General features: G+C 46.6%; 1 protein-coding gene across 1 annotated transcript in view; it reads left to right on the forward strand.

The window, feature by feature from the left end:
- The window catches only part of DNMT3B (DNA methyltransferase 3 beta), a 244,084-nt gene that overhangs the window by 203,752 nt on the left and 22,226 nt on the right, over window positions 1-18,106 (forward strand). Inside the window, exons 15-16 of the mRNA XM_029611336.1 lie at window positions 2,870-3,015; window positions 12,027-12,117. Of these exons, the coding sequence (XP_029467196.1) occupies window positions 2,870-3,015; window positions 12,027-12,117 (237 nt within the window). The remainder of the gene's footprint in view (window positions 1-2,869; window positions 3,016-12,026; window positions 12,118-18,106) is intronic.

The raw sequence follows: 18,106 nt of genomic DNA on the forward strand, positions 1-18,106 counted from the left end.
TGTATATTTCAAGAATATAACCTATGTCAATTTGCCAATGTATATAGATGTCAATAATATAACCTATGTATACGTCAATAATCTCTCGACCCCTGTACATATTACTCCTTTTGTACCTGTACATATTACTCCTTTTGTACCTGTTTTTCACCCACCCACCCTCCCCCCCCGCCCCCTCCCCTGTCTCGACCACCCCTACCCCTCTTTCCACAAGTTTGCTAGTTTTGCTCTGTTTCTGAGCTATGTTTTAAACACTGTTCCTTGTAAAGGCTCTGCCTACATATCTTTGTTTGTAAGTTATCTGTAAACCGGCACGATGTGCAAACGGTTGCCGGTATATAAAATTAAATAAATAAATAAAAAATAAATGTGTGTGTGAGAGAGAGAGTGGGAGCCTGTATGAGGGGATGTGTGTGTGAGAGAGAGAGAGTGGGAGCCTGTATGAGGGGATGCGTGAGTGAGAGAGAGAGTGGGAGCCTGTATGAGGGGATGCGTGAGTGAGAGAGAGAGTGGGAGCCTGTATGAGGGGATGTGTGTGTGAGAGAGAGAGTGGGAGCCTGTATGAGGGGATGTGTGTGTGAGAGAGAGAGTGGGAGCCTGTATGAGGGGATGCGAGAGTGGGAGCCTGTATGAAGGGATGTGTGTGTGAGAGGGAGCCTGTATGAGGGGATGTGTGAGTGAGAGAGAGAGTGGGAGCCTGTATGAGGGGATGTGTGTGTGAGAGAGAGAGTGGGAGCCTGTATGAGGGGATGTGTGTGTGAGAGAGAGAGTGGGAGCCTGTATGAGGGGATGTGTGTGTGAGAGAGAGAGTGGGAGCCTGTATGAGGGGATGTGTGTGTGAGAGAGAGAGTGGGAGCCTGTATGAGGGGATGTGTGTGTGAGAGAGAGAGTGGGAGCCTGTATGAGGGGATGCGTGTGTGAGAGAGAGAGAGTGGGAGCCTGTATGAGGGGATGCGTGAGTGAGAGAGAGAGTGGGAGCCTGTATGAGGGGATGCGTGAGTGAGAGAGAGAGTGGGAGCCTGTATGAGGGGATGCGTGAGAGAGAGAGAGAGAGAGAGTGGGAGCCTTATGAGGGGATGTGAGAGTGGGAGCCTGTATGAGGGGATGCGAGAGTGGGAGCCTGTATGAGGGGATGTGTAAGTGAGAGAGAGAGTGGGAGCCTGTATGAGGGGATGTGTGTGTGAGAGAGAGAGTGGGAGCCTGTATGAGGGTATGTGTGTGTGAGAGAGAGAGTGGGAGCCTGTATGAGGGGATGTGTGTGTGAGAGAGAGAGTGGGAGCCTGTATGAGGGGATGTGTGTGTGAGAGAGAGAGTGGGAGCCTGTATGAGGGGATGTGTGAGAGAGAGAGTGGGAGCCTGTATGAGGGGATGTGTGCACACGCGAGAGAGAGAGAGAGGGGGAGCCTGTATGATGGGATGTGTGTGTGTGTGTGTGTGAGTGAGAGAGAGGGAGCCTGTATGAGGGGATGTGTATGCGCGAGAGAGAGAGAGGGGGAACCTGTAAGAGGAGGTGTGGATGTGCACGAGAGAGTGGGAGCCTGTGCGTGTGTGTGAGAAAGTGGGACAGAGGGAGCCTGTGTGAGGGGCAGTACTGAGAGAGGGGTCAAACTCTGGGAGTGGAGATAGAGTGGAAGAGTTTGAGCCTAGACGGGGAAGGGAGAGAGAGGGGAAGGTAAAGGAGTTGGGGCCTGAGAGGGCTAAGTGAAGGATTCTAGGGAAATTTTGCTCAAAATATTTAAAACTCTTGCATCTTTAAGTAATAGGTTTTTTTTCTGTATTACATTTTAAATTAATTACTTAAAGACTGTCATGTATATTGTGTTATTTTGACCAATATAAAGTACGTAGGTTTTTGCAGAATTTTCAGTTTTTGTGTGCAGATTTCCCCAGGGTTAAAACTTGCAACCTGGCACTGATCTTTTTGCAAGACGAGTACTACCAGGAAGTCCCTGCCTGTGAGCTTTGAAAACACTTGTGAGGCCCTGTCCTGAGATTTTGCAGCAGCTGGGGGTATGGCAGCATTTTGGCAGAATGGGTTTTGTGTGCCAGGAGCTGCTGATGATCCAGGGGAAGGTGAAAACATTCTGTGCATCCATCTGAGGCCAGTTCTGAAAAAGTAGCAAAGAAATGCCTTCCTGGCCAGAAATAGGGTGATACATAGCACTTTTCTCTGTTGTGCAGCTTCATCATTGTACCCGTCAATTTTCTCTTTAGAAACATCTCCAGTTTATTATGAAGTTAATTTAGTGCTGTAGCCATAACTACGTCTGCTGGGGAAATATTCTGTGTCTAGCCTTCTGTGTAGGATTTTCCCTGATGAAGGAGTTCTTGGTATATGGATTAATAAGTTTTGGTTTCGTACAGTATGTTATTATTATTAAGGTGCTGATAACCTCTCTCTTCCTGACCTGGAAGTTTCCCGCTCAGTTGGAACCGGCCTTTATTGGGCTACAGCATCACTACCCGGGGCTTTTGTCCAGTCACTGGAGTGACGGTGCTTAGCCAGGATCCCTCCAGCTCTCACCACTGAGCATTGAGTGCGACTTCTGCCCCACTCTGGGGCTGTGAAGGTTGCTTTTGTAGCATGGTAGCATGTGGTACTGCTGGAGAGCCACCAATCCGGACTCTCATCATCTTACCTTTAGCACCTGTGTCTTGTTATAAAAACTTGGCCCTTAAAAGTGACATAATCCTTCCCAATAGTCAATATAACACCATGTCTATGGTATATGGTCACTGGAAACAGGTCAAGACTCCTTGTGTTGAATGTTTTTACTAAGTACTCAACATGCTAGCAATATAACATGTTACAGCCAGGTGTAAAGTCTCTGCAGTAGTGTCCAGGACTGATCAGAAATTATATTTGCAGGTTATTTGGTTTTAAAGGACCTGGGAATTAAAGTGGAGAAATTCGTTGTCTGCGAGATCTGTGAAGACTCTGCGGCAGTGGCGAGACTCAGCCAGGAAGGAAACATCACATACAAGCATGATGTGCGGAACATCACCAGGAGAAATGTGAGCACAGCACTTCCGTTCTCCTCTCTCAGCCCATGGCATGTAGGACAAACGCCACTGTAAGCTGACTATTTCACACAAGCCTTCAGTGATGGAAATTTCACTACCCACGTAGCTAACTTATTCCAGTGTTAAACAGCAAGCTTCTTTGCTCAATTTTAACCCATTATTTCACACACAAAATGTTCAGAGAAGGTAAGCAAAGATGATTAGGGCTAGGAGACTGAATAACGAGGTCTCTTAGTGGTGGGAGGTTGACAAAGTGCTACCTTTGACTTGTAGCTTCATAGATACCCCTACTGTTTATACTATAAAATGCAGGAGGTTGATCCATCGCTAGAGATTTGGGCCTCCTCCTGGCAAATAGCAGATAAATAGTTCATATTTGGGAAATTCTGCTGTCGTAAAAGAGGATTTTCCTAGTGTGTAGCCAGATGGACTCAGGACTAATGGGTTTATGCTCCCCTGTTAGCAGATGGAGACAGATTTCAAAGCTGACATCACCCTAGATATACCTCAGCCATTCAGTATCTCTCCGTCTCCTAGCAGATGTGGACGTGCTTTCCCTATGGGGATCGCTATACTCTTTAGAAGAAGAAATTCTACTTTTAAATTGGAGAAACATTGAGCCCTGCTCTCCTGTGGTGATACCTAGAAGTCCCTCCCCCAGTTGAGAATTCCTGAGGTGATTTCTGAGATCCCTCAGAGAGGAGCCTTGGTCCAGTAGCCGGTTCCCGGCGTGGACTTCGCTGCTGAAAGGCTGCGGATGCAGGAAGCCGAGCACAGCAGTGACGGCCAACGCCCTCTCCCCCTGCAGCCAAAAACCGTCTCTGTACTCAGCTGGTAAGCGCCGAGCCCAGGTAAGTAAAGAAAGAAGAGGATTCCTTTCAATTCAGAGACGTTGGAGGGACATCGGTAAGACTTCCTTTGGTCTCCTTGCTGGACGTGCCGGACTGACTACATTCCCGATCCTGTTGGGGTAAGGGACGTGGGCTTCTGAGTGGGTTGAGCGCCCCCCCCCGATGGGCTAGGCTCTGCTTTAGACTCTGTGGGCACATCAAGCGTTTCCATGAAGAACCGAACCACGCTCTCAGACTCTTTACGCCTCATAACATTCCTTAATACAGTTTAAAGGCCCTTTGCCCAATTGTGCAGTTGTACATATGCTTTGCCTTGCTTTTCTTTCCTCTCTTCCGCCCCCACGGTTATTTTCTTGATTCGCTTTGTACTTTTTTTTTATCCTGTTTTTATCCTGTTTGAAAATCACCCTGTTTTGATGTATTTTCCAACTTTGTGTTTTATGTAAACCGATGCGATGTGTTTTTTATGAACGTCGGTATACAAAAGCTTATAAATAAATAAATTGCTAATGGCTCTGGCAGCCAAGAAACATAAGCACCATTCCCTTTGTGCTGCCTGCCATATTAGGGCTACACAGCCTGACCTTGATTCTTACCTATGTCAGCACTGTGAGGAGGCCCAGGGAGAGTTGGCCTCCAGGACTATGCTAAGCCCGGCTCCTCCCATTCAGAGGATGGGTCAACCACGAACTTAACCAGTCGCACCCCAGTCCTAAGTAATCCCGTGGCTATGTCTGCCATGGGACAAGGAAATTCAGCAGCACCTACCCCAGTACCTCCTGGGCTAGACATCGACCCGGTGGCCTTCTCTTGGGTGGAATTTTTTCAAGGCCTTCAATCATTCATATAGGTGAAGTCTGTTTCACCTGCCCCTGTCTGGGCAGAACCCCAGCCCTATCGACAGGTCTCGAGACATGCTTGTCTCACCAAGGGTATCTCTGGCAGGGACCCAGACAACGCGGACGAAGAAGGGGATCCAGATTCCTTGGAAGATGGAGAAATCGCACCAGGTTTGGAGCCATATCGGACCATATTATGGTTTTTCCATAGAAATGAATTGCCAGCCTTGCCTGAGAGTTCCTGGCGCGGACCCATGACGGAACCAAAGAAGAACCCCATCCTGGTGACTCTACAGAAAGCCTCTTGCTATTTTGCAATGCTGGAAGCCATCCAGGATTTGATTGACCTGGAATGGAATGCTCCAGAAGTGAGTTTTAAAGGTTGTCGAGCATTGTAAGCTCTATACCCACTGGATCTGGCGGTGAGAGAGTGCCTGTGTTTCCCTAAAGTGGATGCCCTGGTCTGCACCGTTTCGAAGTGAACAGCTATCCCAGTGGAGGGAGGAGCGGCCTTAAAGGAGAAAGGAAGAAGCATCAGTGACACTTCCATTTACACTGGCGTGGTCTACAGCGTCTGTTTAATTAGTTTTACGGTACCGGTAATAATGATGATTTTAATCTTTTAGACGCTGAACATTAAGCCCTTGACAAAGAACCTGGACGGTTCGAAACATGGAACCATGTCGGGCATAGCGATGGCTTCAGCGACTGCACTAAGCTAAGTTCACTATCACATTAAGCAAAGAAAATAAATGAAAAAATTGACTCTTACCATTCACCGATGATTATACATAAGGCATATCATCTAGCAAAACTGCTATTCAGATGAAGCCTATTATGATGGGTCAAAATTAACCGAAGCGTCTGTTTAATTAGTTTTACAGTACCGGTATATTTTTGGATACTTGACAGAGTGGGCTACAGGCCTCCAGATCAGACAGAAGTGGACAGATCTGGCAGAAGACAACCGAAAGATAGGAAGTGTAACTGGCGTGTCACTGGCGCTTCTTCCTTTCTCCGTGCCCCCTGCAGTTCAGCTACTCGGATGTTGCTTTTCTTATTTTCAATATTTCTATACTGCCTATCAAAAAGTAGCCAGACTGTGGATGCCTTCAAGGGGCTCTGCTCAGACAAATGGAGACAGTATGTTTAATATCAGGGAGGGCTTTGAGCAGTTGAGATAACCAGGAAACACTACAGACAAGGCTAACAGCAAAGTTTGGGGGGGGTATCTTATAAAATCCTGGATCGGCGGGCAGCCTGCCTCCGTTCCCTCCGAGGCCGCTCCGAAATCGGAGCGGCCTCGGAGGGAACTCTCTTTCGCCCTCCCCTCACCTTCCCCTCCCTTCCTCTACCTAACCCACCCCCCCGGCCCTATCTAAACCCCCCCCACCTTTGTCCACGGATTTACGCCTCCCGAAGGGAGACGTAAATCCACGCGCGCTAGCGGGCCGCTGGCGCGCCGAGACGCAACCCAGGGGCAGTTCCGGAGGGCGCGGCCACGCCCCCGGGCCGAAACCACGCCCCCTGGGCCCGCCCCCGAAACACCACGTCCCGCCCCCAAAACGCCACGTCGATCGGCCACGCCCCGACAAAAAACCCCGGGACTTACGCGAGTCCCGGGGCTCTGCGGGTGCCGGCAGGTCTGTGGAAAATAGGCACGCAAGGCCCTGCTCACGTAAATCTGGGCGGATTTACGTGAGCAGGGCTTTTAAAATCCGCCCCTTAATGTACACCAAGCCACCTCTCCTGGGTTCACGATTCAGTATTTAAATGAGGGGTTGTGCTGAAAGGAGGCGCTAGGGACAGTTGCCCACCCCTAGTCACTCCTTGGCAGCCCAGGAGAAGTGGCTGTCAGCGGGTTAGGAAAACAGATGCTCAATTTTAGGAGCATCCGTTTTCCTAACCTGTGCACAGCCATGGGTTGGGAAAATGGACGCTCATTAATTGAAAGGAAAATTGGTTCTTACCTGCTAATTTTCGTTCCTGTAGTACCACGGTTCAGTCCAGGGTTTATGCATCCCTGCTAGCAGATGGAGACAGAGAAAGTTTAACTGACAATGCTACATAATCCCTGGTGCCACTGTGGTTCCTCAGTATTAAATTGTACCCAAGCCAAAAAACGCTGGTAAAAAACATGGTAGAAAATTAGCCAAATAGCTAAACCCATTTCAGAATGGTAAAAACTCATAAACCTTAAAGAACTGGAAGCAGCCAGAGCTGAGTGAAAGACTTTCTACCTACCTAGAGCGGGCAGGTTCTGGACTGATCCGTGCTAGTACAGGAACGGAAATTAGCAGGTAAGAACCAAATTTTCCTTTCCCTGTTTGTACCTGGATCAGTCCAGATTCCTGGGATGTACCAAAGCTCCCTAATTAGGGTGGGACCTAGAGAGTCCCGCTCGCAAGACACTCTCGCCAAAAGACAGATTCCGGATCCCCTACATCTAGACGGTAGTGCCTTGCAAAGGTATGCAGCAACTTCCAATCACCGCCCTAAAAATCTCCGTGGCGAAAGCAACTGGGCCTCCACCCTTCAGGTACCTGACTGCTTTTGAATATGTATGCCAAACCAAAAGCCTCTAAGCAATGGTAGCTTTGGAAGCCTGGGAACCTTTCTTCTCACAATACAATTGCGATGGAGAAGGTACAGAGAAGGGCAACCAAAATGATACGGGGAATGGAACAACTCCCCTATGAGGAAAGACTAAAGAGGTTAGGACTTTTCAGCTTGGAGAAGAGACGACTGAGGGGGGATATGATAGAGGTGTTTAAAATCATGAGAGGTCTAGAACGGGTAGATGTGAATCGGTTATTTACTCCTTCGGATAGTAGAAAGACTAGGGGGCACTCCATGAAGTTAGCATGGGGCAGATTTAAAACTAATCGGAGAAAGTTCTTTTTTACTCAACACACAATTAAACTCTGGAATTTGTTGCCAGAGGATGTGGTTAGTGCAGTTAGTATAGCTGTGTTTAAAAAAGGATTGGATAAGTTCTTGGAGGAGAAGTCCATTACCTGCTATTAAGTTCACTTAGAGAATAGCCACTGCCATTAGCAATGGTAACATGGAATAGACTTAGTTTTTGGGTACTTGCCAGGTTCTTATGGCCTGGATTGGCCACTGTTGGAAACAGGATGCTGGGCTTGATGGACCCTTGGTCTGACCCAGTATGGCATTTTCTTATGTTCTTACAACTCCACAAAGCTAACAGGTGGTCTGATCTTCTAAAATCATTTGTCACCTTAAGATACCTCATCAAAACTCTTCTGATGTCCAAACGTCGACGCTCCCATGCATGAGGCTCAGAAGACTCCAAATCTAGAAAAGCCAGAAGCTCCACCATCTGATTAACATGAAAAGCTGAAACCACTTTTGGAGAGTGGTTTCAGGGGAGAAAGTCTGATACTTCAAGCATATCCAGCATAGCTCTCTGCTTCAACGGCAGGGGAGAAAGTCTGATACTTCAAGCATATCCAGCATAGCTCTCTGCTTCAACGGCAGGGGAGAAAGTCTGATACTTCACGCATATCCAGCATAGCTCTCTGCTTCAACAGCAGGGGAGAAAGTCTGATACTTCAAGCATATCCAGCATAGCTCTCTGCTTCAACGACAGGGGAATGAAGAAAAGTGGATCTATATACAGACAACAACCAACAAGTACTGTATTACATAGTCTGGGTAAACAAATAAGCATGGGTGTAGCTTGCTTATTGTGGCGGTTACTACCCCTAACTAATTAAGCTAGATATTTCACTTAGATGCAGCTCCAACACTGCTCTCTACATTAAGGTTACTAAGAGCCAAGAGTAACAGATAAGTATGAGAAAAAAAAAAAGTGACACACTTGCTGGGCAGACTGGATGGGCCATTTTGTCTTCTTCTGCCGTCATTTCTATAAAGAAGGAACAGTCCCACAAGGACATACCTGACTCTGAAATCTGAAGGAATTGATTGCGACAAGATAAAGCCTGCAACTCTGAAATTCTTCTTGCAGAACAAATAACTACCAGGAAAACAACTTCTAAGGTCAGATCCTTAAGAGTTGTCCTGCGGAGAGGCTCAATGGATGGCTCACATAAAACACAGAGGAGCAGATTAAGATTCCAGGATGGACAGACTCTTTTCACCGGAGGGTGCAAATGCTTAACCCCTCGAAGAAACCTGACCACATCCAGGTGGAAGGCTCTCACCAAAAAAGAAAAGGAAAAAGAAGCAAAATGGGTAAAACGACAGAACTGCAGATGTATGCACCAGCCACCATCTGCTGGAGACAGAAATACTGAGGAGCTGCAGGTGGCACCAGTGCTTATGAAGCAGTGTCAGTGAAACTTTGTCTCCATCTGCTGGCAGGAATGCATAAACCCAGGAAACATCTGTTTTCCTAACCTGACCGCCAGCAAATTATTTTTTTAACCTTTTGGTTCCTGCGACTTAATATCGCCACATTATTATTCATCAACCCACAAAATAATTGCAATTCCCCTCCTTACCCTTATGTATACCCAGAACTAGAAACATAATATTTACAAGTAATGTAAACTTACCTATTCCTATGCCTGATCTCAGCCATTTAATAAATTTTAATTCTGTTTGCAGCAAAATATAAGACAGCATAATTTTCAATCATAGTCCATAAAAGCAAGCAGCCCCATGTGAAACCGACCTGTTAGGAGATGATTTTGGGACCGGAATTCCACTTCATCATCATCTGCCGTGAGCCCTGAGTAGGAAAGCTTCCTTGCTACGCATTCTTCCTCCTTTAGGACGAGGATTCCACTGCAAAGGGTTTTCTTCTGCATTCCAAGGGTCCTTACGTTTTTTTTCCAGGACTTCCAGACAAGCAGATGGCTCAGATAGACGATAGTCTCTATCCTCCATAACCTCTCAGCAATAAGGACGTTCTGGCAGACAGCTTTCCCGCGAGGTCAGGGGGTAGCGTTACCTCCTTGTGAATTCTGAGCAGTTTGCTCAAGCTTTGGCCACCGAGACCCTGCCCACATGAACGTCTCGGCATTTCTTTTCTTTCTTGTGTATCCTAGCAGCTGAGTCAGTGGCTGGAAACGTCTCCTGTGAGAGAATAAAATGACAAATCCTGAAAGATTCTTACTTTTTCTTTGCTAATACTGAAGGATTCTTTGCCGTTAATGTTATTAATTTATTTTTTTGTTTCAAAAGTGCACAAGTGTCATGCATGAGGTCTTCTACTGTTGCCTGCCTTTTCTACTTTATGTTTTGAACTTTTCCAAGCCGCAGCCTATAACAAAATGCTTTTAAACAAGTCATCAACTTGTCTATGTAAATCTTCATCTCCGAGCGCCAGGATTTGGACATTATTCCACGCTTATTGACTTGCGTCTCCGCACTGGGTTTCTACTTTCGGTGAAGACTGCAGATCTGTTTGAAGAAGTTAATTTGCTCTGCAGTATGGAGTTCGGTTTCCATTACACTGTAGCTGAAATCAGTTATATTTTTTATTCAAGTTTACTGTAGCTTGTGTTACAAATGAATTAATTTTAGTCAAGTTCTCCACTTCTTTTCAGCAGTTTCTCTGCCAGCACCTTAACTTCAGTACCTGAATTGTGCAAAAACTTAAGCAGCTGGTGGTTAGAGGTTGGGCTGTGTGGTATTCCTTGTGACCTCAGACAGGTCACCTCACTCTCCACTACGTCAGTACAAACTTAAAGGTAGATTTTTAGACCCATGTGTGCTTGCCGGCACACGGACGTACTGATTTTATAACTTTTGCGCATCAATGTACTCATGTTGCATGGCAACTCTTCCCCAGTTCCCTCCCAGTCCATCCAGTAAAGAAGCGGACCTTCCTAACCTGCCTCCCTTTTACTTAACCACCCCGCTGATTACCCTGCGTTTTGTTTTAAAACTTACTTGCTCTCCGCTGCGCGGGCCGGTGGGATCCCAGCGCACGCCTCAGCAGGACGGTGCCTAATGGTGATGTCCTGGCCTGCCCAGACCCCTTCCAGTGCAGGTACCGGGAGATCTGTGCCTGGCTGCAGGCCTCCGAGAATGCGCGCTCGCAGCCCAGCCACACACACAGGCCTCCCCGATTCTGCACACGCCGGGCTTTTAAAATCTGGCCTCCAGGGCCTTCTTTACTAAGCTTTTTCCCATGTTCACGAATAGGAGAAAAGCCTCTGGGAACAGGGAAATGCCTGCAGTTCCTGAATGTAAACTGCTTTGAGGTGCCAAAAGGCAGAATATAAGTCAAAGAAATAAATAAAGATGATCCCAAGTTCATCTCTTCTACGCGTCTTACAAACAGAGCAAGGGGAGCAACACAGCTTTTGCAGTTGTCCGTTAAGTAGGATCTTCTGTGTTTGCCTGGAGGAGGAGTTACGCAAATGTTTGACTGGTTTTAAGGCTTTTTAAAGGCAACAAAATGACCCCAAAAATCAAAATCCATCATTAAGCTTGGATGAGGGAAAACTATTGCCATCTTTGCTGGCCTCTGCCGAGGTCTCTGAAGTTTGTAAGTGCAGTCTCCATGTTAGCGACTTTCACATGCAATCTCCTATTGTGTGATAGAGCAACTGTGTGCAAAGATATGAATATACTTTGCGACAGAGAATGATTAATTTCTGATTTTACTTTTCCAGAAAACTAAACCTGCTGTGTGTGCTTGAATATTGCATCTGTGAACCACTGCTCTATGCCATCATCCAAGACATTAATGAAAATACTGAACATTGCCAGGCTCCGCCCCCTGCGGATCCTCACTTGATAGGACGCAAATCACTAGAGATGTGAATCGGAACTGATATCGGATCCGATTCTGGTTCCGATTCACATCTCACTGCTCTCCTAGGGTCAATTGTAGGCTTAGGCTGTGACTTCTCTTCTCAAGATATACTTGCCATAGACAGTAATACTTCTCCCTCACATAATCCGGGCCAGCGGAAGATATAGGCAGGGTAGGCGGAGCCCTAGGGTGGCGGGGCGGCAGAATAGTGGGGCAGGGTGGCAGTTTTGAAAAGAGCATGGAGCTGCAGGGCGTTTTCTGTTTTGGGGTATGTATTTCTTTGAGGAGCTGGGGTCGTTTGTCATGTGTGGTTTGAGAGAGAGAGAAGGGGAGAGAAATATCACATCGCCACCTAGGGCGGCTGAACACCCTTCCGCCAGCTCTGTACATAGTTATGTACAACGTGATCCGAAATATGCTTTTTTCTGGACATGCACTACAATTAAATGTAAAATTAAGAATTTGTATGATACAGTACAGAATATTGAAATCTGTGGCAGTTTAAGCTCAGAAGCTTTTTAGATTTTCGTATATTTTCTTCTTCCATTCCAGATTGAAGAATGGGGTCCTTTTGACTTAGTGATTGGTGGAAGCCCGTGCATCGATATCTACAGAGAGAATCCTGCCAGGAAGGGCTTATGTGGTGAGGGCTGAACCCAATTCTTTTCCACAGTTTTTATAGAAAGTCCTGGATGCCAATGACAATAGATTACATTGCTGACAGACCTTTGCTGCTCCTGGCACTCGTCTTTGACTGGAATGTCCCAAATCCCTAAATTATTGAGAAAATTACAGAAAATTATAAACCTTAATAGTGTGCAACTTCATATATACACAGAGCCTTTTGCTGAACTTTTGCTCAATATCTTCCCTTGAAAATGAATCATATTTTAACTGCAATCAGATTAGCAGTGGCCACACATTTAAAGAATGATCAAGTCCCTAGTAAAACTAAATGATGCAAGAGATACTTAAAAACTATGGAAAAATGACTGCAGTGTTGCATTAATGTAGTTGTACCATGGAGGAGAGGACGAGCAGAGGTGATATGATACAGACTTTCAGATACTTGAAAAGTTTTAATGATCCAAAGACAATGACAAACCTTTTCCGTTGGAATAAAATCAGCAGAACCAGGGGTCACGATTTAAAACTTCAGGGAGGAAGACTCAGAACCAATGTCAGGAAGTATTTCTTCATGGAGAGGGTGGTGGATGCCTGGAATGCCCTTCCGGAGGAAGTGGTGAAGACTAAAACTGTGAAGAACTTCAAAGGGGCATGGGATAAACACTGTGGATCCATAAAGTCTAGAGGACGTGAATGAAGAGAAGAGAAGAGGCACGGGGGTGGCTTACGGGAATGATGGCTACTACCCTTATTCAATAAACATACTCACAGTTAATGCAACTCCAACATTGCTCTATGCTTCAACGGCAAGAGGAAATGTGGGAAAGGATCTGCATTCACAAATAAGCGTGGGAGTAGCTTGCTTGTTACGGCGGTTACTACCCCAAACCAAATTAGCCTGATACTTTCAGTGCATATCGAAGCAGCTCACTGCTTCAACAGCAGGAGGGAATGAAGAAAAGAGGATTCATATTCAATCAACAAGGACTGAATTGCACAGGTTGGGTAAACAAATAAGCATGGGAGTAGGTTGCTTGTTACGGTGGTTACTACCCTGAACTAATCAAGCCTTTTACTTCACGTTGAAATCATGTACAATGCAGCTCACTGCTTCAACAGCAGGAGGGATGAAGAAAAGAGGATTTATAGTCAGACAACAACCAACAAGGACTAAATTGCACAGGCTGGGCAAACAAATGAATAGCTTGCTTATTGCGGCGGTAGCTACCCCTAACCAATTAGGCTTGATACTTCACATTGATGCAGCTCCAGCACTGCTCTCTACATCAATGGCGGGGTTGGAAGGAAATTAGAACCAAAAAGTTACCAATAAGGGCCCTGACCTCAGCAGTCAGAGTAACAGATAAGTATGAGAAAAATAAGTGTGAAAGCTTGTTGGGCAGACTGGATGGGCCATTTGGTCGTCTTCTGCCGTCATTTCTATGTTTCTAGGTAAATCTTCTTTACATTCACCAACAGCAGCACAAACCTGGGCTTATCTTCTTCTTGGGGGAACTTCTAATCCATGCATTATTTTTCTGCCCTCAATAGATGCTCTGTGGGTCTCACATCTTAACAGCTTCCGTGCAGTGACTTTGTTGGCTTACTCCCTTGTCTTACTGGGGACGTTTTGGAACATGGTTTACACGGCGATGACTATTCAAAGTGTTTCCATTTGAATACGGGGCACCTTCAAGCAGCGATTCATCTTCTTTAGGTCCAGGATGGGTTGGAAAGTGTCCTCCTTTTTTGGGAACCACGAAATAAATGGAGTACCGTCCGCTCCCCGGACAGCAAGGGGACAATCGCCTTCAGGGCCAGCAATCTTAAGAACATAAGAACATGCCATACTGGGTCAGACCAAGGGTCCATCAAGCCCAGCATCCTGTTTCCAACGGTGGCCAATCCAGGCCATAAGAAACTGGCAAGTACCCAAAAGCTAAGTCTATTCCATGTTACTGTTGCTAGTAATCTTTGTAGAGTGTCTTCTACCGCGGCTCGTTTGTTGGGGGGAAACGCATCGCGATTCCACAAAGGCAGGCATGAGAGGCCGAGAAAATTCTAAGGCGTAACCTTCTTTTACCACCTCCAACACCCAGCGATCGGAGGTTATCGCTGGTAAAATTGGGACAACCTGCCTCCGATCATCCCATCTGAGGAGTGGGCGGGCCTGATTTCATTGGGCAGGCTTCCCAGTTCCGGTTCCCTGATCAAAACCACCTCTGGCAGGACGACTGGAGCCACGAAAGGACTGTGTACGGGAAGAGGTCTATCTGGAACCAGAGGGTGGAACACTCCTCCCCGACCTGCTTTTTTGGAAATCCCGAAAACGGGCTCGAGGACCAAATGATTTCCTGTAGGGCTTTTTATCTTCCGGCAGTTTATTGCCCTTGGAATCCCTCGGAGATTTCATCAGCTGATCCAAATCCTCTCCAAACAGCAACTTCCCTCGAAAAGGCAGACTGCACACTTGTGACTTGGAGGAAGCATCCGCTGCCCAATTGCGGAGCCATAGGAGTCGCCGAGCCGCCACCGAGGAGACCATAGTCTGGGCCACTAAACGCACCAAGTGATATAAGGCATCCGCCACATATGCTACCGCCGCCTCCAGATGAGTCGCCTGAGAAGCTGACAAAGTCCCAGAAGACGATGCGGTTTTTGAATCCAACATAAACATGCTCTTTGCATCATGCTGACACACACTGCCGCCCGAAGTCCTAAGGAAGAGACCTCGAACACCCGCTTCAGATGCAGCTCCAGCTTGCGGTCCTGCACATCTCTGAGAGCAGCCGCTCCCACCACTGTAATGGTCATCTTCTTGGTCATCACTGATACAGCCACATCCGCCTTGGGTATCCTGAGGTGTTCTAAATGTTCCTCCATTAGCGGGTAGAGTTTTTGCATCCCCTAGCTGACCTTAAGTCCCGCCTCCAGGGATTCCCGTTCCCGGCTGATGAGCTTTTGAATCTTCTTCGGAATTGGAAAAGCACTAGGTGGACCCTGGAAATCATCCAGGATTGGGTTCACTCCCTTGCTGTCAGAATCTTCCAAGCAAGGGTCTCACCCCCAATTCCTCAAGCACCTGGGGAATAAGGGGACACAATTCTTCCCTCTTAAAACAGCCAGACTACGTCTGGAGAGACCTCACCCTGATCTGCAGCGGTGTCCCTCAGGGGCGGAGTGGAGTCGTTCCCCTGCTGGTCGACTGCACCCGCTAGATCCGCACGAGCCAAAGTTGCCCGGGACGGACAACCTTCAGTTCGCAGATGGGGACGCTTGGGAACTCCCACGCTCCCCTCCTGGGCTCTGCGCTTCGCGAGCTTCCGAGCCAGAAATGCTTCATGCATGAGCAGCACAAATTCTGGTGAAAATCCCTCCCGGTCCCGTCTCGTCACTGCTAGAATCAGTGTCCATGTCTCTCGATTCCTCCGGTCTCGGAGTCCGCGCAGTGGGGGAGGGTCCTCCTGGGAGACCTTTTCCACAGGATGCTCAGTGGGGGTTGGGCTCCTTCCGTTAGACCCAGCTGCCGAGCCTGACCTGCGTGCAGACTTTTTAGGTTTGGTCCTCTTGTCTGTGGCCCCTTCCCCACCCAGTGCACAGTGACAGGGGGTCTAAATAAGCTGACCATACCCCACAAGCCTTACAGGCTTCCACCAGAGGAGTTTCTGCCATGTTCCTCCTGCAAAAAGGGGAATTTAACTCCCCCCCACCCAGAAGAAAACAGGTGCTGCCACCCAGCCGTGGTGACTCCCCCCCAAAAATGCCGTGAAAATCAGCCCCAGGAATGCTGGGGAGCCGCGTGGGAGGTCAAAAAAGAAAACACAAAATGGCCACCGCAGTAAAAATAGCTCTGGAGCCAGCGGTAAAAATGAGGCAGGAAGCCTAAAAACGTCCTCGGAGGTTCTTACCAGGGCTGAACACTCTCCCCTCCTCTTCAGGGGTCTGCCTGGCTCTGTACCACCAGGCAGACTGATTTACCCCGGGAGCCGCGGCAAACAGGGAACTTGGAGCTGGGTTTTTTTCTTTTTTTTTTTTACACAAAAACTTCAACTTCTAATAACAGAAAAAAATAAAGTCTAGGCTAAGAATAATAAAAAAAAAAATCCCCAAAGGGGCTACTTCCCTGTACCGCAGACACTAAGGGGGAGCCTTCGGGTCGTTGAGGGAGCCAGTCCCCTGGCTTTCAGGGGACCCAGAACCACACGGGCTAGCACCGCCAGGGGTAAACCCCCCCGTTCACTCTGCTGTACCTGAGGGATGGCCCAGACACTGAACCTAGCACCTCAGGGAACAAGAAAAATCCATCTCACACAGGGCTGCAGGTATACACGACCACCATCTGCTGGAGTCAGAGAAATACTGAGGAGCTGCAGGTATACACGAGCACCATCTGCTGGAGTCAGAAATACTGAGGAGCTGCAGGTATACACGAGCACCATCTGCTGGAGTCAGAAATACTGAGGAGCTGCAGGTATACACGAGCACCATCTGCTGGAGTCAGAGAAATACTGAGGAGCTGCAGGTATACACGAGCACCATCTGCTGGAGTCAGAAATACTGAGGAGCTGCAGGTATACACGAGCACCATCTGCTGCAGTCAGAAATACTGAGGAGCTGCAGGTATACACGAGCACCATCTGCTGCAGTCAGAAATACTGAGGAGCTGCAGGTATACACGAGCACCATCTGCTGCAGTCAGAGAAATACTGAGGAGCTGCAGGTGGCACACTTGGGATACCAGTGCCTCGAAGCTTTGCTCTGACTCCATCTGCTGGTGGGAGTGCATAACCCATTGGTCTGGACTGATCTGGGTATGTCCAGGAAAGCTCCAACAACATTCAGCAACCACGCCGAGAACACGTAACTCCATCACTACATCAGCTTCACTGGTTCACTGGTTACCCATCAACAGATTTATTTATTTATTTTATTTAAGTTTTTTATATACCAACATTCAAGACAGTAGTCCCATCATGCTGGTTCACAAGGAACAGGGGTGCAGTTATAATAAAACTTTACAATTTGAATAATAGTGCAGAAAAGCAGTTACATATAACAAGGAAATCAAAAACTTGGAGTGAGAAGGAAAATGGAGATCAGATAATTATATATAAGTATGAATAACATTGTATAAATAACATTGTAAGAGGTGGCTATTAACGCTAATACTAAATACTAAATACTTAAATGTAAGATTGTAACCCTTATGTTTATATAGTTCACGGAGTTTCTCCGTCTTTTCTGATTGATCTTTTGAAGGTTATGGGCCTAACAGATTCAGCCAATAGGAAATAGCTTGAGATGCCATCAGCAAAGATGACAGGCAGTGGGCACTGGCCATCGGGGATACTGTGCTCTGCTTGAGGAATAACAGATTTTAAACTGTTTCGAAACAGTGAAAGTTGCCTCATTTTTGTTAAATTGAGAGGGGGGGTTGTTGGGTTTTTTTTACACTAATTTTTAATGTTTGCTGATTGGGACTTGTTTTGTTGCATGCTACGTGTTTTATGTACACTTGTAATCCACATAGCATGACAGTCACTAGAGGTGGAATAGAAATATTTTAAATTAGTAAATACACAGAAATTACATGCCAGCAAAATACCACACACCTGTGTCACATATGCAGAACACAGACCCTGATCAAATACAGAATAAAGTTCAAACTGAGAAGACTGAACTGCAAACCACAAGCCAGTCTCTTTATGCAGAGCAACAATGGAAAATAAAAATAAAACATTAAATCATAAAAGCAAGACATATAAAACAATCATAATAGTAAAATCAGTCATAAAAATAATATTTCAAACTAGTTAATGAATAGAATATCCAAAATTTCCCAAATGCCAATAACATTTCAAAACATCTGATGAATAAAAAATCCAATAATTAAAAAAATGTTTATTGCCCCCCAAAAACGACTGATTTTAAAAGAGCAGAAACATGAAATTACACCCAATAATTAAAACTAATAAGGATTTAAAAAGTCATCTGCTCTCCATACC

This window comes from Rhinatrema bivittatum, chromosome 8, assembly GCF_901001135.1.
Source record: "Rhinatrema bivittatum chromosome 8, aRhiBiv1.1, whole genome shotgun sequence".
Classification (NCBI taxonomy): Eukaryota; Metazoa; Chordata; class Amphibia; order Gymnophiona; family Rhinatrematidae; genus Rhinatrema; species Rhinatrema bivittatum.